This window comes from Miniopterus natalensis, chromosome 16, assembly GCF_054644295.1.
Source record: "Miniopterus natalensis isolate mMinNat1 chromosome 16, mMinNat1.hap1, whole genome shotgun sequence".
Taxonomy (NCBI): domain Eukaryota; kingdom Metazoa; phylum Chordata; class Mammalia; order Chiroptera; family Miniopteridae; genus Miniopterus; species Miniopterus natalensis.
In genome coordinates, this window is record NC_142096.1 from 41,063,640 (window position 1) to 41,090,566 (window position 26,927).

The 26,927-nt window shown below is 50.3% G+C and overlaps 1 protein-coding gene across 2 annotated transcripts in view; it reads right to left on the reverse strand.

Annotated features, from left to right (window-relative positions):
• The window catches only part of FAM135B (family with sequence similarity 135 member B), a 107,750-nt gene that overhangs the window by 47,721 nt on the left and 33,102 nt on the right, over window positions 1-26,927 (reverse strand). For both annotated transcript variants that reach the window (XM_016207791.2, XM_087825207.1), the window contains exons 3-4: window positions 6,754-6,893; window positions 322-392 (exon numbers count right to left, since the gene is read on the reverse strand). In XM_016207791.2, the coding sequence (XP_016063277.2) occupies window positions 322-392; window positions 6,754-6,893 (211 nt within the window). The remainder of the gene's footprint in view (window positions 1-321; window positions 393-6,753; window positions 6,894-26,927) is intronic.

Sequence of the window (26,927 nt, forward strand, 5' to 3'; positions counted from 1 at the left end):
TCCTGGCAGAACTCCTCCGGTTCAAAGGGGCTTTGAGGTTTGCCACTGCATACAGTCATTACCTAAAAACCTAATGAGTACTGTGGTGAAAATGTATGGAGGGACCAGAGTGGAGAAGGTCTTGGGCACTGAACCAGGGGTGTTCTGTGCCCCAAATGCAGGGCATGGCACGACCATGCGACACGCCCAGCCTACCAGCCTGGGTGCAGTGTGACACCGCTGATCCCAGGCATTTCTGAGGATGTGCTGAGGTTCCTGGCTGTGGGGTTGCCCCCGGGGTGGGGAAGGGCTGGGGAGGGTTAGGATTTCAAGGCCACTCACTGTTGTTCACTGTCCGTAAAGTGCAGGTCCACCTTGAGTTGAAAACCGACTTCACTCAGTGCCTCTTCCACCTATGAGAGAAACAAAGTTCAAGGGAATTCAGGGGTCAGGTCTGCTCCAAATGAAAAATCCGGCTGGTCTCTTTCCCCAAGTCTAGAAGAGGAATCTCACCACGAAGTTAATGATGTATGGTGGAAGCAGAATTTCCATGTATGTTCCATGGAGTTCTGGTTGAACAGGATGTCTGTGAGTATTGCATGAAAAACAGGAGGTATTTACATAGTCACATTTGGGGAAAATCCCATTTGTAAAACAAAAGCTAGTTAAACTATTTTTCTATATTGCAGGACTTCTGAGAGCCCCGTTCCCAAACAGCTTTGATGTGGAGTCGTTTTAAGCAGGAGTCCTGTGTCCACCACGGCACCCACTCGGGAGAGCGGAGCAGAGGAGCCCCCCTGGCTAGCAGCGGGTAACGCTGGAGGTGTGGTCGTCCCTGCCTCGGGTACCTGCCGGGCGGGTGTATGACAAGCTGATGCTCAGGAAAGTGAAGACGTTTCCCAAGGTGGCTCGGCACCCTAAGAAAGGCCATCCTTTATCTTGAGATCCAGTCCATGTCACCATTTATATTTTAAGACACTTTAGCATTTTATGGCTGCATCCGTTCTTGGCTTTCAAAAAGTCTGTTTTCATTAATTAGCATAAGACTATCTGTCGTTCCTGCCAGAGTCTCACATACATCTAAAAGATGGTGCCACCCCCCCTTTCTTCCTTTCCCACAGGAAACGACATCCCCCCTCCCCAAAGGGGGCAGCTTGCTTAATGCCAGAGCTCCCCAGGGCGCCACTCGGCAGGAAGCCAGGTCCATGCGGCCTCCTCCCCAGCCCAGGGCGGATGGGGCCTGTCTCTGTGACCCACAAAACCCCGTGTTGCTTCCGTCTTGCAGTCCAGGCTTCCGGTTAGAATTTTTTCTTTTGGGTTTATAACCAGGAAGCCTGTAAGTCAAATTTCATCTGAAGACACACTTGGTTTCATCCTTATAAAGCTGCAAACATTTCAAAATCAGGCGATTTCACATTTCTATTATAGGTTTCAGCTTATGAAAAAGAGAGAGAGAAATCCCTGGCTCTGGCCATGCAGTGGGGAGCCTCTCGTGGACCCGGCTCCCAGTGGCCTCTGACAGGTCCCACTCAGCCTCTGACTAAGCCCTTGGCCACCTTCTCACCCAGGGCCCTCAGCCAACTGGGATCGTTAAAGGAGAGACTGGTCTTAACTCCTTCTGGATCCCCGGCTCCAGGAATAGAGCCTGTCACATAGAAAATATTAATGGATCCCGAGAAATAAACAAAGCTAAAGCTCTTCTCCACACCCCGCTTTTGGGTTTTGTCTCTTTGCCAGAATGTTTCCATCCTGCAGGGTTGGATTCTCTCACCTCTTTGGAAATAAGTTCCTGCTGCAGCATAACTCGGGCAGAGACATATGGTGGAATTTATCTTTAGGTCCCCGGTGTTTTAAAATGTGTTATAAAAAAAGCATTCAAAAGTTAACATTCTGCTGGATCCAAGTGCTATGAAGAACATCTCTTAGCTTTGTTTTGCATAATCAGGAACCTTGCTTTGTACACAGAGCCCAAGCAACACAACCTCCTGCCGCCAGTTCCGGGGAAGAGCCTGGCAAAGCGATCCTAAGCACCTTCTCAGCATGCATTCGCCTGGTGGACGAAAATTCACTGTGTGCTCCAGATCCAGACGTGCTGCGATTCCTTTGGAACTAGGAGAGAAACCCGGGCCAGGATGAGCCGGGGCTAGATTGAGCCCGGCTATGACTTCACCGATGTCTCAAAAATATTTCATTGCAAGGTGTTCCAGAATGAAGTCACTGCCTCTCTCACCATTCATTTCATCTTTGGCTGTTGGCTTCCTGCTCTGCCCTCCAAACAAACACACACTTGCACATGTACACATGCACACACTTGCACATGCACATATGATCACACACGTGCATGCACATCTGCACACACATACACACACATACACACATATGCACATGTACATGTGCCCTTCCATTGCTCTGCCTTATCTTGGTTAAAAACATAACCTTCCTGCCCTAGCTGGCTTTGCTCAGTGGTTAGAGCATTGGCCCGTGGACTGAAGGGTCTTGAGTTCTATTCCAGTCAAGGAATGTTTCCATCCTGCAGGGTTGGATTCTCTCACCTCTTTGGAAATAAGTTCCCGCTGCAGCATAACTTGGGCAGAGACATATGGTGGAATTTATCTTTAGGTCCCTGCTACTCACTATGTAGCAGGCACGGAGCTCCCCCTCTCCATTTACCACCTTATTTAATGTGGGTAAAACTATGAATGAAGTATTGCCCTGGGCAGTAGCTCAATTGCAGGCTCGACCCCCAGCCCAGTCAGGGCGCATGCAGGAGGCCACCAATTCATGTGTCTCTCTCACATTGATGTTTCTCTTTCTCTCTCTCCCTCTCTCTCTCTCTCCCCCCTGCCCCCACTCTCTCTGAAAAGCAATGGAAAAAAATACCCTCAAGTGAGGATTTTAAAACAAAAAACAAAAACCAAAACCTTCCTCCAAGGATCTTTTTTTTAGCACCAGGAAGCAGTTTTGTACATAGCAGTGAAAATCATGGTAGCTGGTGTTTACAGGAGACTCACCATGTAGAAGGCATGGAGCTCCCCCTCTCCATTTACCACCTTATTTAATGTGGGTAAAGCTATGAATGAAGTGTTGCCCTGGGCAGAGCTCAGCTGGTTGAGCTGGTCAGCCCAGCCCTTCATGTGTGGGCACTGTGAGCAAACATCCCCCACTGACTGTGCATTTGACCTGGGCTTTTTCTCCTTTGTCTGTTTTCCTGTACTTTGGCTCATTCTTTTGCTATTTTATTTCCTTTTACTTTTCTATGTATGTGGTAAGTTTTCCCCAAACTTTCTGGGGGATTACACAGACTGGTTAAAATAAAATTCCCCTCCGACCTCCACACTCCCATTTTGTGACCATCAGTAAAACATCCCCAGCTGTGATGCGTCTGTCCGTGGTCACCTCTGGCACTTACTTGTGCTCTCACCATGTGGACAGGGTCTTCGTCACGCCTACATTTCCCACAGCACGGGGAACAGTGTGCTTGGCACATGGGCTGCGCCGAAAAGCCTGTCCGCAATGAGGGCCGTGTGCGTGCGTGAACAGGAACTCTGGCCATTGGCTATAGGCAGTGTTTTGGTTGCCATAAGCAGACAGATACTCACTGGAAACAAGCTCAGATATATTGTTTTATGGGCATATCCAATTAGCTTTAATTGCCACTGATTTGTATATAATGATTAACTGTAACACTGCTGCCGTATGGGTTACCCCAAACCTAGGAATACTTTATTAGCTTGTAGAGACAAGTGATTTGATCTGCAGAAGGAAACAACACGTGCTGCCCAGCAGGTGCCCTGCTCAACCTCAGAATGAAGGCTGAGCTGAACCTGGGTGTCAGGAAAATTACACTAGAAAGGCTTTAAACTGTTGGGGCAGGAGCAAGACTCTGATGGAATCAAGATGGAACAATGACCAAGATGCCTGAGGAACGGCCAAAGCCAGCCTCCAGTGGCAGCCGCCCTGCCCAGGAAGGTGCCCCAGGTCAACGACGACAGCCCATTAGGAGAAAGTGACATTCTCTCTACAATTCGGGGAAAATGCTTGTGTGTCCTCACCCTAAGTGGGAGTTCCTCAACACTCACCCTCAGGGCGTCTTCTCCTAAACTAAGTGTGTCCAGCAGGGTCTAGGAAGGAAGTAGAGGGCACACTCAAGGCGAGGACTCCGAGTGCAGCCCATTAAAGGGATGGGTTTAGACACGTGGAGCGGGTTTCGAGGCAGCGGCATGCCGTCAGTACCCCGGGGCTGGCAGCCACAGGCCTTCCCTGCCCCTCTGGGCCTGGAGGTCAGGCGGGAGTGGCTGTCAGAACCGAAGAGAGCTGGTGCAGCGGGCCCCTTGAGACCTTAGGTAGGAGGACACAACCAGTGGGGCGCTGGAAAGCACTGAACCACCTCCTCTCTGGAGGGAAATAGAAACCCTGATTTGCAGCACCGCCGGTTCCTGTGGTATAAATATTCTCATCCAATTGATTTCCAGCTACTAATGTGAAGTCACCAAATGCGGAGTTGGGATGAGTCGTGTATCTGTGGCTCTCTAGTGCAAGCAGGCCTCAGCACACCAGCGGACACAGACCCCCGGCCTATGACCCAGCACTTAGGAGCCCAGGGAGGGAATGCCCTGGGCCTACTCTCCTCTCTTCCTCCAGTCACCTGCAGGATCTCTCATAGGCGGAACCCAAGTGGAAACCGAAAGGTAAGGATACTACTGATCAGTGCGTGCAGTCAGCCTCCCGGGTCCGAAGCAGGTGGGGAGGGCACAGAGTGGAGACAGAAGAGCCGTCAGAAGACAGGCAGCACCGATCATAGGGGTCCATTCTGGTCCTTTTGATTTCCATTACAGACAGGTGTCTGCAGTCACTGTGATGGCACAAGGCAGACGGGGATCAGGTAATGAGGCACACAAGGCATATTCCTTTCTGTTTGCAGAGAAGAGCTTACAAAGGCCTAAAAAGAAGGGACTTGAAATTCAACTCATTCATTTACCAAGTCATCCACTCGGTATTTGCTGAGAATCTCCAGTGCAGTCCTATGGCAGCTTCTGGGGATGAAAAGAGAGACAGGAGAGCCCAGTCCTGACAAGCCTGTGGACTGGCAGGAGAGTGGCAACATTCTACAATAAAAGCCATGCCAGGACCTTTCTGACAGGAGCAGTGGCCTTCCGCTGCCGGAGGATGAGCTCTGCATTCTTCCCCTGGCCCTCAGTGCTGGGAAGGCTGGCCCCACCCACCTTTCCAACGTCACCTCCTCCTGCTCCTTTCCTAGCACTCGCTGTGCAGGTCACCTTGGCCCTGTGGCTTTTCCTGGAATCACCAACCTCACTCCTACCTCGGGACCCTTGTTCCTGTTGTGCCCCCTCCAGGGATGCCATCCACCTGAGCTCTTGGCTCGCCAGGCTCCACCTCAGCGTGTGCTAGCTTCTTGGGGTGCCTCTCCTGTCTGTCACCTGCCCTCCCGGGAACAAGCTCCCTCTCTGTGAAGGTTGTGTTGAAACTGAGCTCTGGGCAATCTCAGGACTGGAGGGTCTCTCAGGAGGCAGCAGCAAGCCTTGCACCGTGGGCCTGCCAGGGCTTCTCTGCCACTCTGGGTGGGTCCAGTGGAGCTCCCGGGACCTCCATCCAGGGAGTGAATGCCTGCCCTTGACACCCTGGTAAATTTATCTCATGGACAAGTGAGCCCACAGCAGTGGGGAGGCGCAGGGCCAGAATGCACATGATGTATTTATTTGATTACATTGTGAGGAATTGATCTAACATGAAAATGTAAGCCCAGGACACCAGAGGTATTTTCTTGTTCGCTGTTTTACCTTCAGCCCATCACAGGTGTGAACATTTCACTTCCATCTGCACAGGGAATGTGATCACTACCTAGACCATAAAAGATGAGCACAAAAGCCATGGGGATGAGGGAGGACGTCAGGGGCCCAGAGGCGTCCGCAAGCACAGCAGCTGGGGACTGTGAGTAGGAGGCAGGCCCCTTTCCAGGCGCTCCCGACCAGGAGTACGCTGCCACCTCCTTAAAGCAGGAACTACTCAGCTGGAGCGCGGCAACGGGGATTTGGGGTGGGGCGGGGGTGACAGCGATGGTTTCGACTCCACATATCCCTCTGATGTGAGTTAATCTGAGGAACAGGGCCTCTGCAATCACACTTCCAGTGAACAGCATGAGCCTCCCAGGCCTCTGGGCTCTTACTCGTGCTGTTCCCCCTGCCGAGACGCCCTTCCTCTTTCTCTCAGTCTGATGAACTCTTAGTGTGTGCATTGCAAAGCCAGCTCCTTTGAGAACCACTGACGTCTTCCAGAGCCCACTCTTGGAGCACCTTTGCTCACTTGTGCACGCTGCTAGTGCAGTGACTGTCATCTATGGGGATGCGTGTTTATGTACCTTTTTCCTGATAAGCTATCGATTGCTTGAGGGCAGAGGACCTGCTGCCTTCTTCAGAGTTGCCCTTCAGCCACGAGGCAGATGCTCATAGACAGCCACCGGCTCAGTGACAGTGTGGCCAATAGAAGAACAAATGGGCAAAGGAAACGTGATAAGAAAGTCAGCAATCAGCCAATGGAAAGTTCCTGGCCTAGGACATGAGCAGGGGTAGGAGGAAAGAATGAGCACCGAGATGAAGCGCTGAGGAGGCGCAGGGGCGGCCTACAGTCGCGTAGCCCCATCGGGCAGATCTCAGAACAAATCCTCAGCTTCCACGGCCACTCGCCCCTCGGTGGAGACAAAAGGCCCAAGGAGGGAACCACAGCTCATGGCTGCTGGTGGCGGACTCCATGACTCACCCGTTCCCCGTCCAAGAGCAAGTGAGCTCGGAAGACGGCGGCGTCGCCGACGGGCACCTCCTCGTTCCTGTATAAGATCTGGAAGACCCGGCTGTGCACGGTGCTCTCGTGGGCGCAGGCCGAGTGCAGGCTGCTGCCGTCTGCAAAACAAGAATCCGAGGGGGCCCGTGAACTCCAGGGCCACCCCGGACCTCAGCCGTCTCAGGTGTCTGTCCAGCTCGAGGGAAGTAATGGCCCCAAACCATGGTCCACGCCTAAGATTAAAATCACAGAAGAATGAGACTTCTGGTCACTGAACTGGGCTGGCATCTCACAGAACCTGGGCCAGTCCCTTATGAATCATATAATCTTGGCCAAATCACTTGTCATACTGTCAGCTGGACTAAGTTCCTCACCTGATGACATGTCCCCTCCTCTGTGAAGCCTTCCATGATCCCCTCCCCTGGAAACAATGAGGAGAACAGGGGACTGAGGACAGAAACTGCCCTTTGTCTCTAAGGACATCCTAGTGCCTACAGAATTGCCCTCTCCTCGAAGTGGCATTTGTATAATTTGAAGGACGCTCTGTCTCAAATTTCAGGTAAATGTGCTAATTCTAATTGCATTAGATATCAAGTTTTTTAAAGGAACTTGCCCATCTCCGTGGTTTCCAATATGTTCCAGCTCTACCCTAATCCCTCAAAGTTAGGCTGAACTTCGGGATGACACATCCAACGGATGAGGTAAAGAGACCTTGACCATTGACCAGGGAGCAAATAGTGAAACCCTTCAAATCACTTAAAGCATAAACTACACAGTTAGAAAAATATAGGAATATTCTAAAATAATAAACGCTAGTATCTATATAAGGCAATGATTACCTTCTCATAATAACGACCAACTGTGTTTACTTTACAGCTTCCAAAGTGCTTTCAATGTGTTACTGTCCTTAATCCTCGCAGAAAATCGCTGGAGTAGGTTTCATTACAGATGGAAAGATCGAGGGTCAACGAAGAGGCAGGTGTCCTGCTATTTGCCATGTTACAAGGCACCATGGGTTCTCATGTTTCTTTTCACAATAAAATGTATTCTATCCATACTTTGTATATCTGTGTACCTCAAAATGCTTAAACTCGAATGATGACCCTCCCTTTGCAGATGCCCTCACCTGCCGTAGAGGTCTCTGGGGGTGAAGATTACAAAGTTTAGGTGCCGTTTATGTGACATGAACTCTCGGCCCCAGAGTTGAAGCCCACAGGGCTCCCCTGTGCCTTTAACTGACTGGACCCCTCCCTTTCTGAGGGCATGAGCATGCCTGCAGAGGAGCTCCCTGAGAATCAGGTCTGTGCTGAACGGTCAAAACTCTGGGAGAACCCCGTCCAAGCCTCCATGTCCGATGGCAGCTGGGTGAAGTCTGGGGTGTTACAAAAGAAGATGCTGAGAAGCTACCACCAAACTTCTTCAAACCCAGGCCATATTCATAGGGAAGAATCCTCCAACTCGTTAGAGCTCATAGAAGTGGGAGAGCCAAATTCAATAATAAGCGACTCAAGGCCAGGACCTTGGCTTTCTTATGGTTTAGACCAGGGCATCCCTCAGCAAGGCAAGCGAGCCCTCTAGACTTGCCCCCCTTTCTCACTGTGTGGCCTTGGATGGGCCATTCAATCTGAGCTTAAATGGGGAGGAATCATGCCCCCCCCATTTTCCTACTTCAGTGAGGCCCCGATGAGTAGAGAAGTCTGGGCTTAACTGTACACTTCTCCACACCCGAGCAGACTCCCCGGTAAGCTGAGATGGTCACGCTGATGACTCTTCACACCAGACAGCTTTCTGGATCTTTCCAGGAACAGGAACAACAGAAAGTCACCTCGAAGCCAAGCTTCATTCATTTTTCTAACTATTTCAGAGGACAGGCCAAAGAGAAAGCCGCCTTAAAGTAGAAGTTTGCTGTTCTTCCAGCAAATGACCAGCGTGACTCCCCCCATCACGTGTTTTCTGAGTGGTAGGGTGGTGAGCATGCACTGCGGGGTAAAGAGCTATGACCTTCTGTGACTCCATGAAGGCTGACACTTTTCCTGGAGACCCTGTCACCACAGTACAAGTGGGACAATCTTCATAGGGAGAGAGGAAACTCCTGGAGAGAAAGGACCATGATCTTTGGAAGTTGGGGATACCTGTTGGACTGGAACAGACTCTTCCTACCAAGGAGGTATCATTAATATACTGTGTGGATTGGGCAAGGACACTGCTTCCAGAAATAACGGAGCCCCACGAAAGCTGGGGCCCAGGCTGATGACTCTGGATGCTCACCAAGGCCCATGGGTTCACGAGTCAGAAGTTGGTTGGGCTACACCATGACCTGACAGTCCCATAGGCCATCTAACGTGGCACAGAGGCTGAGCTCTGAAGGGCAATGGTGGAATATGTGAATGTCCCTTAAAGAGTCATAACTTAGGGTCCCACGGTGTGGGCCCTCGAGGCCCCTGCAGCCACCTGGTCCAGTCAGGCGTTCACCATGGAGGTATAGTAGTCTCTCTCATAATATGTTCCAAAACCCCCAATGGATGCCTGAAACCTCAGCTAGTACTTAATTCTACACAGGGGTGGGCAAAGGTAGGTTTACAGCTGTTCCTATGGAAAAAGACACGCAGGTTGTGATTATTACAGCAGCTTTCTTAACTCAAAAAGAACATACGCTGCAGCTGTCAACCCCCTTTGCCCACGCCTGTATGTACTTTTTCTCCTATATGTATGTAACTATGAAAAGTTTAATTTATAAACTAGGCACTGTAAGGGATTAACAACAGTAGTAATAAAATAGAGCAACAATCGTGATACATGTAATAAGAGTTACGTGACTGTGGCATTTCTCAGTAATAAAGGTGACCTGAACACGGCCCTACGACACCACAACAGAACGTCTGATAACCCGGTGCTGCTTAGGGACCACGGGGCAGGTGCCCTGCACAAAGGGGTGTTCAGAGAAGCCCACATCACTGTGTAGTCTCAGAGCTCCATGGATACCGTGCGGTGGGGGAGAGGGCCGGCATCTGCTCCCAGGGCGTTCAGATCCACAAGCACTTACGTGGAGCGTCTTCAAGGATAGGAATGTACCTGTACCTTCAGGTTTCAAAGCACATCATGCGGGTGACTCACTGGTAAAGGGCTGCCTTTTAGTTGTCATTTTTATTGTCTTTTGAAAGAATGTAAATGTCTGGGTGCTTTCTACTTCAAGTGCACTGCCGTACCTGGAATATCAAATACTTCGCTTAAATGCTCGGGGATAGGAGTTTATGCCCTGTCTATAATCCCATATTAATATGTTTCTATCATTGGGCTCTAAAATATGTTCATTCACTCATTAAATTCTTGTTAATCACCTTAAGCAGAGGTCCTGGGCAAAACACTGGGATTCAGCAATGAACCACCACAGGACTCCTGCTGGGGAAGGGGTGTTTCCCGCATCTGCCCACGGCCCAGCCCCTTTGCTGTCTATCCCCGCAGACCTCTCCTTGTGTGAGCGAATCCCTTATCTCTCCAAATCCCCTGCATTATTTGCAACATCTTACGTGGCCGACTTTAACTGTTTCAACTGAGGTGGTAAATTCTGTTCCACACACTGGGTTTGAGGCCAGCTGTTGTAAGTTAACTCTAGGCGTGGGAAAAGCCACTTCTCCGTGATACATAATTCATACAGTCGCTCTCCTGAAATGAGCCTGCTGGGTCTGAGTCCCAGGTCCTCCCACTCCTTGTCTCATTCGACCTTGGCTTTGAGAGCCTCCCCTCCACTCAGGAGGAAACTCAGGATCCACTGAGTTAAGTAGCCTCAGCATCAAATACAGAAGAGGACAGAACGGTGACTTCAAACCTGGGGCCTTTGGTTTCATTCTTTCATCTCTTCGCCTGAGTGTTCACTCATTTATTACTTCACTAAACAACCACATAGGCGGTGCGCCCGACACAGGGCTAGTCCCTGGTGGTGACACAGCAATGACGAGGAATACCCTTCACCACTTCGCCCAGTATTGCCCAGCTTGGGCCCACCTCACTGCCCTCACAGGACTCCGTCACTTCCGTTCCACAGGGAAAGAGCTTCAGTTCTGGAGTGATGTGCATATACGGTCACTCAAATGTCACTTAATCAACCCACTCATTCCTTGTTAATGAGTGCAGGGATGGGGGACAGCGCTTGGGGAAGTTTCCCAACATGAGGGGCAGTTGGGGTACCCAGGATGTCTGACTCCTCCCCTGTGCCGCAAGAAAACTCAAGCTGCAGAGCAGATACCTTGGCCTGGCAGAAATTCCTACTGACTGAAACTAAACCAAAGAACACAGGACAAATGCCACTTAACCAGCTGAAAATGACAAGGGCCTTTGCTGTAATTCACTAGCAAGCACGCTCCCATCAACAGCGAGTGGGCTCAGTGTCTTAATTATAAGCCAGGTGACCTGCCTCTTAAGCGAGCCCAGGAAGGAGGCCCTGGTAACACGTCATTAGCCAGGCCCGTGCGCTGCTATATCTCAGGCAGAGGCCAGCGTGCTGCGTCCAGCATACTCCGGTCTCCCAACAGGTCACCTGCCAGCTTCCCCAGGTCCAGCCCCTCAGCCTTCTCAGGCGCTTCAGTTGCAGAGTGCAGTATGTTTCTTATATCTCATGATTTTGTAAGGACGAGAGATGGATTTGAGTTAAAAGACGTGGGTTTGCTGTGGGCTCTGCCCTTTGTACATTGGGCCCCAGTGGACAGGAACTTATCGGAGCTGAGCCTCACTTTGCTCACCTGTGAACAGGCGATGGGCAAGAATGCCTGGTCAAGGACCGGGAGGGTTGAAGGAGGTGACCTAGGAGGGCGCCTGGTTCGGGGTCTAATATTTGACAGGTGCTCGGGGAATCACAGTGAATAAGTGTGCGGCTGGGTGGAGAGGGCGCGTGGTGAGACAGCCGGGTCACGCGCCGCAGAGGCTGCCGCTAAGGCGGAACCCGCAGGAGAGTGGGAAGGGCCCCTCCATTGCCCTGCAGTGCTGGAAAAAGCAGGTGTGGACCAGGGCAGCGGGCAGGGCCTGAAAAGACGGAGCATGAAGGAGCTCCCTGCCCACTCCCGGGGGGAGATTCTGGGGGAGACTTGAACTCTGCTGGCCTCAGTTCATTCTCGGGCGGAAACGTCAGTAACAAGATGGCTCCTTACTGCCCCCACCCCTTACCTGCTAATGGAAAGTAGGTAAAGCTTCCCCTCATTCCTTGATGACTCCTACTGTGCCTCCCACCTCTCCATTTTATAAACCTCCCTCTAGGTCTGGGTGCCAGGTCTTTTCTCCCTGGTAAGCTTTTCTCACTCCTGAGGGATCCTAGCCAATCCCAAGGCTTCCTATGCCATGGAGAAGCTGAGGACTGGCACATGTATAACTCCAGCCCCACCTACCTCCCAAGTGTGCAGGATGCCTCATGGGCTCAGGACCACCCCTCTGACATCAAACACACACCATAAACTTACAGCCCCAAGATAGACTCCTCCCTGTGTTTTCCAAATGTGCTCCTCCCAGGATCTCTTACCCAGAACAGTAAGATACTTGCTGGTCAACCTCGATTCCTCTTTCCCCTCCCCCTTATCCAATCATCTGCAGATCCTGTGGATTTACATTCAAAACGCGGTTCTAGTTGATCCTTCCTGTGTCCTTTTATTATTTCCTCTCGATATTGAACACTGAAAACTTTATTTTCAGTGTCTGCTATGACCACTCTTTAGTCTACCACTGTAAGATATAAACCAGATGTCATGACCCCCACTTAGGATAAAATTAAAACCGTTTACTGAGGTTTAATCGGCTCTACATGATACGTGTGAGCCAAAGTCAAGGTGAGGGCTTACCCCTGAGCTGGCCTGCGCATGTCAGGCTGGCAAATATTTACAGAACCGGACTGACCAAAGCTCCCAGCGACAGGAGCTGAGAATCTGGCAGAGGCGTTTCATAAACACGGTGGCGGCGACCTGGATGTCGGCTCCGGCAGCACGCTCTCGGAGGCTGGCTGTTTCCTGCTGTGTCCTCATGGGCCCCGGCCTCCACACACTTCCCTGCTCCTTTGCAAACAGCCTGCACTAAACACACCTAAATGCACGACATGGGCTTTCTGAAGAGCATGACCCAGGCTCCATCTTCTCATCCTGAAACCCATTCTGTTCATAAGTCATTAGAAGATACAACAAATGGGAGGAAAGAGCCCTGTTGTGTGGTTCAGACTTTCCTGAGCCACCTGCCTCGGCCATATGCTTCCCGAGACCTGAGTAAGCCAGAATCACAGCCTGTCAAATATTTGTAAGAGCAGCAGCATCCCCTCCCAGCCATGCCCCTTGCATGTTCCAAGGAGCAGAGAGCTGTTCTCCAGCCCACAGTGACCTTGGCTTTAATGGGAGAGCAGGGAATGCAGGGCACAGCTATGACTTGCTACAAAAATAGTACGAGCCCGAGAGTCATTGCTGAGTAGGTGTGACCAGTGATCACTCTGAACCTGTCCTTATAGGGATAGAAGGTGGCTCCAGGGAGCCAGTCTAACTGCGTGGGGCTGAACCCAAACCAACCAGTCCAGAAAGACCAGCAACCTCAGCTCCCGACTCCCCCCAAGGGCTGCACCCCCAGCTCTGAATGAGTGGAGCTTCCCATTCACAGGGCGTTCTCAGCTGTGCCCTCTCCTCTGTGTTTAACCTTGCCCTATTGGACTCCGCTACTCTGTCCATTGGGGCATGTACCTGGGTCCTACCTGTAGTCGAGAAAGGGGGCAGGATACTCCAAATTGGTTCGCACAGGGACCAACCAATCAGAATGTACGTCAGGCGTAGGGATGAGCAGCATCCCGGAGGCCACCTGCTGTGTCAGGCATAAGTCCTTGACTTAGGGACTATAGGGAATGTGAGGGTCTGGGGGAGGGGCCAGGCTAAGTGGCTAGTGGAGGAGACGCCTGTAAAGGTCAGGGCAATGGCTACGATGACAACTGCTCACAGCAAATGCAATGCGTGGACTGAAATAAACAAGGCGTCCCACACCAATGCTGGTCAGCCCTGCCAGCCTTACTGAGATCTCACTGAGCAGCCAGGTCCTGTGTCCTCAGCTTCAGCCTGGAGTAACCTGAGCTCCTGTCCTCCTGGACATGCAAAGCCTTGCAGCTGACACTCCCTTCTCCCCTCATCAGCTTCTTTTCCTTCCACTGCACATCTGTGCCCAACATCCTGGCTGCCCAGTCCAGTTGGGTATGGACTTGGGATTGATGCCAGGGCCATCTCTTCTCTCTCCAACTCCAACCTCCTCTATCACTCGAATCCCCTGGGTTTTCTCAGTTGGCCTTCAAGCTTCAAGTCCCAGATCACTTGATGACTTGGGTGGGTCACCCTGATCAGACCTGGCACTTAGTCATTGACCTTGGACTCCACACACAGCAAATGCAGGATGGAGGGGTTCCTACCACATGCCCCGTCCAAGCTCTGGGGTACTCCTTGGCCTGATCTTCACAGTCACCTTAGCCCCAGCCTGAAACCAGGCCTGTGTGGGGCACAGCCAGAGTGTATGGTGACCACCCACTGATGGGGCACTGACACTCAGGGAGTAGGACCTCTAGGAATTGGGTCAGGGTCTGACCCCTTCCCTCCTGCTGGCCTGTTTCAAATCAAATGCTCTCGCTTTCAGCCAGCTTCCTGACTGTCACTGCTTAGAGGGAATGTCCTTATCTCTGGATCCTACACATTTAGTCCTGGACACCCCCCCGCCCCAAACACACTCACACTCCATTCATCAAAACTACTAATAATCCCAGGGCCTGGGCAGGACGGTACACTCAAGATAGTCCCTGCTCTTAAAAAGGGCCCATTATAATTCTCTTCCTGTAAATAAATGTCAACAGTATCACCCACTGAATTTTCACTTCTAACCCATGTAGGTGGCATGTGTTTGGTCAATTACAGAGCTACGGCCAGATGACATGCGGAATTTAGAGGGCGTCTGTAGGCAACTGGGACATAAGGAGGACACTGAGAGAAAGGCTTCAGTTGGCATCTAGAGTTTCCTTTATAACAAGGACTTGATACTCTTTTAATCAGTTTGCTTTCTGTAAAATGGAGCTAAATCCCTAATTTCAGGGTTGTCACATCAGATCAGGCAATGAAAATGAATGTCTATGGTTTGCTGTAAACAAACACTGTGGTTCAGTGTTCTAATTACTTTCCTCATTAATGTTTGGGGGATTGGCTCACAGTGACATCTGCCATGCCAACCATGAGCTTCTTTCTGATTAGACCTGGTCACGTTTCGATAATGCTCAGAGGTCCCCCACAGTGCTGGCTCAGAGAGGGTCACCTGTAAATAGTTTGTGAACATTCTTTTACCTCTGATGTTTTTCCCACTAAGCTTCTTGCCATCCTTCAAAACCCTGATTATTTTGTGCCTACTTTGAAAGGTCTCTCAATGCCCCAGGCAGGTCGATCTGCCCCCTCCCTGTCCCCAGGGCAGGTTGCGCCAACTCGCTGAGAACACCTGTCGCACAATCACAGTTCTGTATGTCTTTCTGTAACTAGAATAAAGCTCCCTAAGCCTGGGAATGCACCTCTCACCATCCCAGTCTTGCCTTCTAGCGAGGCGCTGGGCTAGGAGAGCCACTATGCGTGTGTGCTAATGAATCAATAGCCTTGCCCTCATCTCAGAGTCCTGCCTGTGTCTCTGTGGTCTCTCAGATGTCACCTCCTCCTGGACACGTTCTCACTTAGTGAAGCTGGAAGCTGCACAGACTGAAATCTGACCTGTATTCAAGTTCAGACTCTTTGCTCACTTGCAAATGACTTATCCTTTGGGAGCCTGATAATCTTCCTACATAAAGAAATCATGAGGCCCTCTGCTTCTTAGGGCATCGTGAAAGTTAGATGAGACAATGGCAGGGCTCATTGCTGTTATTAAAAATGTGCACCTACTCCCACCCTCTCCCTATATTTATATATTTGTGTGCCCCACATGTCTACTTCCCAGTTTATTCACTGTGGAATCACCCTCTCCCTATCCACATTGTCCCCCTTTCCTCCATCATTCTACAAGGTATTTGAAGGCACAGACAATAGGACAGTCATTTGGGGCTTTTCCCTGTGACCTAGGTGAGTACTTCAAATAAACTAAGTCTGGCAAAATAAGAGGTACAGAGTAAGCCTGGGACTGAGATTTTCTTTTTTGATCTCTGAGCCACCATCTTAAGTCTGAGAATCCACACATCCAACGTTGGGGCTGATAGCTAAAAGGAAAATAATTGTTCTGTGAACCCATTTCACAGATAGGAACTGGGAGACTCGGGATGATAGTGAACCTAGCCCAAGGGCAGAATCAGCAGTGAATTCCAGAATCCAACCTCCAAGTCCAGGACCTTTCTCCTGCCCCTCCCTGTTGCTCCCTCGGACACAAGGGCCACCTCCAAGGATGATTTCTCAGTGCCTTTGTGACCAAGCCAATTCTTTTTTTAAAAATTGATTTTAGAGAGGGAGGAAGGGGGAACAAGACAGAGAGAAACATTGATGAGAGAGCTACACCAATTGGTTGCCTTCCCCCCCCCCATCCAAGGACTGAACATGCAACCCAGGTATGCGCCCTGAGTGGGACTCAAACCCACAACCTTCTGGTGCCCGGAACAACGCTCCAACCATCTGAGCCACACCAGCCAGGGTGTCAGCAAATTCTATAACCAGCCTCTGAGTGTCACAGCCACACCTGCCTGCGTGTCAGCCAAGGCTTAGCCAGTTGGCTCCAAAATCGATGCTCGCCAGCTCTCCAATCTCAGAATCAATCATTACAGCTTTAGACTCAATCACCAGATGGCCTGGTCTCCAGGCTCATTTTTCTCTCGTCTCCCCTCGGGATGCAGGCAATCATAAGCTCCTCGTTTACGCCCCATGGCCACGAGCCGCAGGCCAGTGCAAGTTGTTGGGGTCGGGAGCGGGGGACTGCTCACCTCCGGGACATCCCGGGCAGTCAGCCCACGGCTGCAGGGCTACCCTAGCACATGGCTCTCCATGCCCCAAGATCACACAGCCCCTTCCTTTCATTATTTCTTTACACGCCTGCATGAGTGTCTCCGGTCCCATCACACTAGAGTTCCTCCCAGCAGCCCTGAGAAATCGTCATCTCTTAATGACAGCAGTGTTTCCTTCACTTCCCCTTCTTTGTTTTACACCGTCAGCTTCTTCCCAACCAGCTCCTTCTGGATGGCTATTCAATCTAGTCCACTGCCTCTCAGTAGAACTAAAATACACGCAGAAGCCGAAATGCTCAGCCCTTCCAGCCACTTCTCTCGCTCTCCTTGCCACAACGGACTCAGCCAGAGAACACCTCTGCTGGCTGTCTCCATTCCTCCACTGTCCTACTCGACCCTCACCCCTTCAAATTCTGGTTTCCAGCCCCTTGTCACCACCCAAGAGCTCCTATGGAGATGCCCCATCCGCACATGCTGCTGAGGTTCCTAGGGCAGCGCTAGTCCACGTGGTGCTTGAGTTCTCAGGAGCCTCTGCCCCGGGCCCGGCCTTCCTCCGGGACGCACCCTCTTCCCTCAGCCTGTGAGATGAAGCTCCCATTTCCTCTGGGCTCCGGTGGCTGTTCTCTGTCGCCTCCTTGAAAGCACACTGCACCCAGGGCCCCTCCCTGGCTCCCTGGTTGATTTCATGGCTGGAGGCATGTTGGCTGTCTTCGCTTCCATGCAGAATGGAAACTCTCCTCCGAGAGCAATAAATTGGCCTGTCGCATACATTCTCTGCACCCTGTACATGAAATGGGACGTAGCTCATAGCCGCTCGCTGAAATTTATGCCTAGGGCACACTTTCCTCCAAACTCAAGACCCGGATGTTCAGTTGACTACCTCAAATCTTCTGCTTGGACTTTCTAAGGCACCACACACTGAACATGTTTAAAAGTCACTTTCGTACAACCACTAGGAAAATCCAAAAGGGTGCTTCTCTTTCAGGGCCCCTGATTTTAGTGATTGCCCTATGAGCCAGCCTCTCCTGCAAGCCAGGAATCTGAGAGTCACGCTTGGTGCAATTCGCGTCCCCTGTGAACCTCGGCCACGCCCCATGCCCTCCCTCCTGGCACTAACACGCTCGCCGTGCTCTCCTGCTCTCACCTACACCACTCACTGGCCTTCGCTCTGCGCACCCCGCCCCCATCCCGACTATTTCCACAGAAGCATCTTTTCAATACACACAAGGATCAAGCCGCTCCCCTGGTCAAAATCCTTCAGTATCTGTCCACTTTTCTTAGGATAAAGGTGAACAAACGCCCTGAGAGTCCTCAAAGCCGATTTGCCCGCCCCCCCCCCCCCCCCCCCCCGTTCTTCCCTCTCCTCCAGCCTCCCTTGCTCGCTGCCCGGCTGCCACACTGGCCGGCCTCCCTGCCTTGTCACATGGCCTTTGCCCCTGCCACTCGCTCTGCGGGAGTGCTGCTCCACTTCCCTGGGCACCCGGTGACTTTTGCTCACCCTCAGCTCTCGGTTCAGATATCTCTCGCCCAAGAAAATGTTCTTTAATCTCCTGAAATGGTCCATCCCACGATTACAGGCTCTCATCACCTGCGGCGTCTCTCTGAGCGTGGTGATGCTGGTCGGCGTAAACAGAATGCGGGGTGATTATCTGAATGATAACTGCCTCCTGCATTAGACTAAGTCCTCCAGGAGAGCTAAGTTCTTTTTGCTCAAACAGACCAAATACAGTGGAGAGCATGTAGCTGCTTGCTACATGTGTGCTGAATGTGGGTTTAAAAAATATATATTATTACATTTTAAGATTTAAAAAAAATAATTTCCTTTTGCCCTGGCCAGTGTCACCCAGCGGTTAGAGTATGAGCCAGTGCGCTGAAGGGCCGCAGGTTCGATTCCTGGTCAAGGGCAGGTACCATCCCCAGCCTGGGTTGGGGCGCTTGTGGGAGGCAACCAATCAATTGATGTTTCTCTCTCTCCCCCCCTCCCTCCCTTCCACTCTTTCTAAAAATGAATGGAAAAAATATCTTCACGCGAGGATTAAAATAATAATAATAATAATAATAATTTCCTTTTTTACTTGACCATTACAAAAAACAAATCACAAAAATTTAGAGAAGTCAAGTTATCCCTTGACAAAACAAAATTAACAACCAAACTGCCACATGACAAACACCCGACTCCGTGGCTCTCCTTATTTATAAACTCACTGAGACTCAGGTTCCTCCTTTGAAATTAAACACAGGGACACCCTGCTCCTCACACCGGGCCAGGTGTGCGCCCTGGCACAACCAATAGGCATTCATGAGCGCACCGCTGCGATCCACGAGAACACGGGCCAGCCAGCAGCGCCTCTTTCGGGCCGAGGAAGTGCATCTGCTTCAGGGAAGATAAACAAGGACATTCCTTTTCAGGAGTTTTATTGTGTGCTGAACTTTAACAATACTGACCCGAACTCTTCTAAACGAAAGCGATCAATACTGGAACGCGGGCTCACCGGCTGCTTTTGAGCAGGGTTTAGGCGGAAGGCAAAGGGCCTTTCAGTGAGTTCAGGAAGTGAAGAGAAGTCCCTGCCACTCACCTGCTCGTCCTCTCACCCCCATCCAGCCACTGACGCAACACATGAGCCCTCCGTGGGCAGGGGGGATACCAGGTGGCTGAGCTACAAGGGTTTCTTTCCTCCTAGGATTTACACTACAGAAAGGGGAAAAAAGAAACCCTCAAGTAATCATTCCATTGTAACGTTATAAACGCTGCAAAGATAAAAACTGAAGGAAACTGAAATATGGAACACTTAATTTGGGGCCGGGAAAGCTGCTGGTCTAAAGATGGAAAGAACCATTTTTACGGGTTATTAAAATTGAAGTTTTACAGAGGCTGCAGCAGACCCTGCAGGCCAATGAGCAAAGTCAGACTCAATGGCAGAGCTCGCAGAGGGAGCGCTCAAGGACCATGGCCTCCCAAGCCCGCAGGTAGCATAGGAGCGTCACATGGCAGCGGCTGGAGAGGAAGAGGGGACCTGGGAGACAGCACAGGTGCAGGCGCGCTAGGGAGTCAGTCTCCATCTGCACTGCCTCCAGTGGGGGAAGGGGAGAATCAGCGCCTCCATCCCAGCACGGAGGGCCTATTCGAAGAGCTGCATGTCGGTCCCGCAGCCTGGGGACCAGAGAGCCAGCGCATCTTCATGTCTCAGGCCACCCCAGGCAGAGGAGAGAGGCTAACGCATTGGGATGAGCTTAGATATTCAAATTTGCTGAAGCAAAGAGACAGTATTTAGAAGAGCTGGGGAGAATAGCTGGCCTGGTGCAATTTTAAGGCCATGATCCATCCAACCACCCACCCACCCACCCATCCATCCATCCTTCCATCCATCCATCCATCCATCCATCCATCCATCCATCCATCCATCCATCCATCCATCCATCCATCCATCCATCCATCCAGGATCCATCTATTTATACTCATGGATCCATTCATTCACTTATTCACTCCTCACCCAACCACTTACCACCCATCCTCTACTCACTCATCCTCTCAAGCATGTATTAGGCCAACTGCTGGGAGTCAAAGGAAATTTGGCATGTCCTTGCTTTTTATGAGACTGCAGAATGGGGGTGGAGTTGCACCCAGGTGGGGGACCACAGCACTCCACTGTGTAACTCTGCACCCAGTATCCCTGAAGGGCAAACCATCAAATGCGCCTGCACTGACTCCTCCAAGGGACTACCTAAAGGGACAAAAAGACTCCAGCAGGAAAAGTCTGTGGGTGAAACATGTCTAATTACAAGGCGAAAATGCAGGCAGGCAGAACAGCAGAGAGGTGCTGCAGAGTTGCTAACATAAGACTCTGGAGGTGGCAGCTTGGTCGCAGCAGGGAGCAGAGTGTCAAATGCAAAATGGCAATGAAATCAAACAGATGCAGATAAAAACCTGACCCCGCCCTTGACCTCCCTAAGCCTCAGTTTCTCCTGCTACACACAGAACATTAGTTCCTATCTCTGGTAGGAAGAATAAACCATATTTGCATGAGTAGGAAGGCCTGTCTTATGCTAATAGGCAAAAGCTTTGACACATCAGACTTCAAAGGTTAACACTCCTTTTTGCTAAAATTAACTTAAAAACAAAGTTAAAGGTCAAGCTACAGAATAGGAGAAGTTATTTTCTGTGTGATATATCAAAGAAATGCTCTCAAAGATGTGTCTGGCAGGAAGGTAGGAAACAAAATTATATCCCTGAGGAGCAAATTATCCAAAGAAAAAAAGCAAAAGCTGTAAATGGGGAATCATGAAAGAGGAAAGAGAAATAGATAAGCAAAAAATGGTCAGCCTCCTTCCTAATTAGGAAAATGTAAACTTGAAGAAAACACTGGATTTCACCTGTCAGGTGTGTGTGAGAAAACAGTCTCATAAACCACCATGGAAACTGAAGAGAGCGTTTGGAAATACATTTTGCGGTCATTCTTAAAAACTGAAGTCTGCACACCTACCTGTCTCCCCTGGACAAGCCCTTCAACCTGTGCACAGGAGGTGTGCACAGAAATGTTTCCCAACCAGCATCACTTACAAAGCCCCCAACAGTGGCAAATCCCCCAGACTGGGGAGCTTATAAGCTGTTGGTGGAGAAATAAACATCAACGGGTCATTTTCTCTACACGAGGACACAGGCCTCGCTGAGAAAGAGAAAGGTGTGCCCCAGGATGACACCGTGTCAGTGTGCAGGCCCGGGTTCCAGGGCTAGCGGAGCCCTTCTAGGCTGACACAAAACAGCATCCTGAGGGTCTGGAAGAAAGAAAGGTTGGGGGTGGGAAGGGCAGAGGGAGAAGCGATGGCACCCAGATCACACCAAGGCACGCAGTAGGAGCGAGCAGGGATTCTGAGGGCATAGGAGGTGCCCTTGGGCTGGACATGGCAGCCAGACAGGTCATGAGAGGTGGTGCCAGAGAAGCAGGCAGGTGGCACTGGCACTGGGGAAGGCATGTTGGACAGGCCCATGCTGATAATCTAAATATTTCTATGACAGAGCACAGAAAAAAATAGAATTCCTAGAAAACAAATCATCAAACCACAAAATCCCCTGAAAACTTTTTTCTGCAGCACATGTGGGAGATTCTCAACCTTGTAGAGTTGGGAAGCTGTTGCCACACAGTAGGTCTGCAGTAAATGTGGGTTTCCTTCCTAGTACATTCATGCCTATCCAGGCTGGAGGTGCGCCTACAACGGAGGGCTTGACCTGCTGCCAATTCTTTATGGAAACAAGGAGTCACCCTGACCCCTGCATTTGGGCGCCTGCATCTCCCCACCTTCCTGCCAAGCCTCATTACGCACCGTCAATGTGGTTTTCCCTTGGACACTGACGCCTCATTTCCTTGGCCACATGTCTAGTTTCTTTGCGGATGAAACCTCTGTTTCCTTTTTTAAAAATAATATACTATCAGCTCAGCCAGCAGCAACAGGACTTTTTCAACTGTCAGTCAAACCTCATGAGTATCACTTTCAAAGGAGGTGGATTCTTGTGAATAGTTGTCTGAGCCTCCACCACTATAAACATGATTTATAATCACAATAATCACCCCTCATAGGAATCTCAATCACTTTCTGTTTCGCACTTTCCCCTCAGATCTGCTGAAGGACTGACCTACAGATCAGTGGACTGACCCAGGGATGCATGAATCATTCATTCACTCATTCAATAAATAGTTGCCAAGCTCTGCTCAGGTAGGACCCTTGGCCTGGCCCCTCCCTAGCTTTGGCTCACCTCTGTCATGCCCTGGAGAATGTGCTCATCCCTCTAATGGGGCCTCTGCTTAGAGTATCTTTGCTCCGTCTTCTCTGCTCTGGGGATTTCACATTTATTGAGCATCTACTGTATACCAGGCACTTCTGGGTGGTTGACTATGTCACCCAGTTTTCACAGCTGTGTGGAGAGTGTCCATCAGCGCCATTCTATAGGGTGCAGAGTGAGCCAGGAGTTTGCATGATATGATCAAGGTCATGATACACAGGGATGGGGTGGAAGGCTGTTTCGGACTCTCGTTTCTATCTGCTCTGCCACAGAAACAGCAACTGCAAGGTTGGCAGGGCCCCTCTGGTTGCAAAGTTGCATGTGTGTTTTTGTTATTTGCTCACCTTCGTCTCAGCATCAAACACTGTGGACCAATATTACCATTTACTGGTGGGAAAGGCAGGGCCCTCCAGCTGTGTCTGCTCAGCAGCATCCTGGGCTCCAAATGCTTTTCTCTCCTCCTCCTCTTTGAGCCCAAACTAAGGGCTAACTGATAAAAGCATCCTAAAACAAGATTCAGACAATGCAATTGGCAGTGACTTGTCTATGATCTCGCTAACCTTTGTTCTTACATGCAGGGCAGCGAATGCGCGCAACCCTGGGGCTGAGCCAAGATTCAAACTCTGTGCTGCCTCCAATCCCATTTCTCAGTCTACAAGGCTGCCGGTACTAGGCGGCTGGTGACTCAGCTCAGGGACCCACCAGCTGGGCTCTTTGCATCTCCACAGCCTACTATGTGCTCTCATGATCAGCTGTTTGCTGCTTGGAACTTTTCATAAATGCCACACACATGTGCTGGTCTTAGCGGATCCGAGCCAGCTGATGTCAGCCTGAATCTCAACAAATGCATTGGCTGGAAAGGGTCTGGATCAAAGGAGCTATATTTAAACTCAAAGAAGAGCACGACTTAGTGAAGGATCTCAAAAGGCCGTCTACAGGCACACCCATGAACCAGGGAGGTGGCGACTGTCAGGCATTTCTAAGGCATCGAAGATCCTGATGGAACCTGGGCAGGAAATGCTCATCACATCCTCACATAGCCTCACAGAAATGGCACTGAACTCAAATTTTCAACATAGCGGAAATGGCGGAAATGGGGGAAATGGTTAAATAAATCATACTCTAGTGTTTACATGAAACATCACAAGAGAATTAACTCCAGGCCTAATGAATGAGACATCAACATATTTATAACAAACAAAAACAAAAAGCAAAAGCTGCTGGATTATCTCCATTTTCTCCACATGCATCGGAGAGAGACTGGAGAGAGGCATTAGAAAGAAAAATGGAGAGAGGAGAGGGGAAGAAAGGAGCAGGGTGAAAAAGGAGAAGGGAAGAGAAAACCATGTGAAAAAAGAAGATAACTCGCCAAGTGCTGTGTTTATGTGATACCTAGATGGTGGCGGTGTGGCATTATTTCATTCCTGTTCTTTGGTGTTGAATAGATTCTCAGTGAACACGGGTGCACTTTGCAATGAGAAGAAACCCACCCAAAGACTCTACCTGCTTCATGGGAGGAGCAGGAGCGGAGAGCTGCCCGATGTCCTTGCCGTGTTTTTCCCCTTAAGTCCATTTCTTCTGGTCCCTATTTCAAAGACTTCAAGGCAGTGATCCTCAGTGTTTTCCCAGTGAAAGTTAACTAACCGAAAGGAGAATTGGGTAATGCCAGTGCCTCACACATGCCTGACTCAACTCTAAATTTCCACATTGAGTTTCTTCCTTTGGTCAGCCATCCCTTTGCCCAGGCTCCTTATGTGCACGAGCCCAAGAGGGCTGACGCCCTGCACAAGAGAGGTCCTGGGGATGGAGTCCTTCAACTGGGTTCCAGGGAGAGGAGCAGCCAAGCCTGGGAGGAAGGGATCCCACATGCAGCTTCCACAGTGGCCTTGACATCAACTCACTTGAGCTACAACTTTGTAGAAAGACAAAGTCTCCTATCTAGAGAACATGGCTGCTGGCCCTGATGGAGGCCAGGCACTGGTTTCTGTGCTGAGCATAGAGAAAAGCACAAATAACATGGTCCTCGCCTTCACTGAACCCTAAGCTACAGGGACCAAGGAGGGTATTGGGGGTTTACACGCAAATACATGCACACGAGGATGGATCCACAAAGCAAAGGCACCACTGGCTCTCAGGCAGGCAGGGAGACTTCCTGGAGGAAGTGGCCTGTGAGCAAAGTTCTGAAGGAGGAGGAAAGAGGGAAAGGGGAGGGAAGGCAGGTACATACAAATGTCTTCTCTCCTGCACATTAGTGGGAATGCTAACCTGCTTGGAACATGAACGTAGGCTGGTCAGCAGTGAGAGTCACAGGGATGAGCACATAAAATGTTACGAAAAGGTTATAAGAAGGAAGATTATTCCCACTTGGAGGATAAGAGTGAGGAGAGGAAACACTGGGAGTGTGATGATGGGGTAACGCTGGGTGTAAACAAGGGAACAGGAGAGAACCACATTGCTGGGAGTCACGGAGGCGAAGCTCATTTGCTTTCTGAGGGAAGAAGGAAGCAATCCAGCTGAGCCAGAGCATCCGTGGGGCGAAAACATGAAAAGTTTTATTTCAAAGACCTCGAAAACAAAGTTTAGAAATTTGCTGGTAATGGATGCTTTCTAGGCCATATCAAAAGCCTGTCTGTAACTTGGGCACTGTCTTGCAGAGCTTCCCCTTTGATAAGTCCCAGCCTGTCTTTTCTTCTCAGTTCTGTGGCCAGCCTCCTTAGGAAGCCTCATGAGCCTCTTATTAGCCCATCACGGATGCTCACCCAGCCCAGAGGTCCCTGGCTACCTCCCCTTCAAAACCCAGAATCTCCAGGGGTGGCTTGTGCTCAATGCTGCCGTCAACCTCTGGGTGTTTGTTGGTGAGTCTGTGTGAATCTGAGCTGAGCTAAGCTCAGATCCTCCCAGGATCCAACTCTAATTTCCCTGCTGGGCCACTGATGTGTTTTGTCCTAACTCAGTCTTAGGTGGAACTCAAGTCTACATCATGTGGAAGTTTGATTTCATTAGGTCATTTAGTTAAATATTTCAAATGTAGAACATTTGCTAAAGAAAAGCAATAAAATCAGGAGGCTATTCTGATTGACATGCAGGCTTACATCAGGAGCTAAGGAGCCTTAGAAAAGCTTTTTTTTAGTGATTATATACGACATGGTATATTTAATATTTACAATAATCACTGTTTGTATTTGTGTGATAGAGACCTCATTGCTCCCATTCACCCCCCAAATTGTTTTGGGTTTGTTTTTCATTTTCACGCCCCCACCCCAATCATGATCACTATTGGCCTTGATATTATTCAAGAATTCTAAAAGTGATTCAAAGAGGAAGTTTTCAACAAAGATCCCTGAGAAGGGGACCAGCCTGATCCTGTGGGGGACTCAGCTTGCCCCATCCTGAGACCAGGAGCTGGGCTCCCATATTCCTGTATAACAATCACTGGTCACAGCAGGAGTTGGGGGTACAGATAGGGACAGTGGCAAGCTCCTGTCTTGGCCAAGTTCTCCCAAGAGCCTGGAGTGGTCCTCCACAGCAGGCCCCAGGTGCCAGAGAAACAACAGCTGCACTGAGGTCAGAGTGGTCTGGGAGGGGTGGTTCTGGGTGTACACAGGTAGTGAGCAGGAGCTCAGAATTAGTCATTAAGAAACTAGCAATCTGGGAGAGATTAAAGAAGGTGGCAGTCAGAGTGGAAGCTACACTGACTCTCTCCCAGGACCAAACTGGAATTACAACTAAAATATAGAAAAAACATCCTCAATAATCAATTGCAACTGAAGACAAGCTGGAGAGCACCTTCATAACCAAGGAGGGAAAGTGGAGATCCCTTAGAGACTGGCAGGTAGTGTGGAGGCACAAGAGGGCTGGCTGGGCTCCCACAAGCAGCAGATGAAGGTCGGGAGGGAGATCTCAGCTGGGGGGAGGGGGTTTGCCACTGAGGACTCTGGGGCCTAAACCCCAGGCTGCCTTCCCAGCCCAGAGCACCAGAACTGAGAAAGGTGTCCACATAACACCTAGCTGTGAAAAGCAGTGTGGTTTCTGTCTGCCAGGGAGAGATGGCTGGAAATGCAGGCCCCCTCTTAAAGAGCCAACACACAAAGTTTCCTGTGCAGCCACTCACCTTGGGCTCCAGTAGAGGGAGGGAAAAATGAACTGGAGTTGTGTGAGGAGAATCTAGGTTTGTGGGCTCTGGAGATAGAGCTCAGAGGTCACCCATCTGGATTCCTATGCCAAGTCATTCCCCCATACTGCAGAGGACGTCTTTCATAGGCATACATTTACCTTCCAAGTAGCTTTTGCCTGAGGGGGAAGCAATTGCCCTACTCTGCTGGAAAACCTCTCACCCTACCCAGAGGAGTTTCTACAGCCTGAGGCTCCTTAAGAGACTGATAACAATCAGCTGCCCCACACTGTGGAGTTTCTATATCCTGAGACTCATTA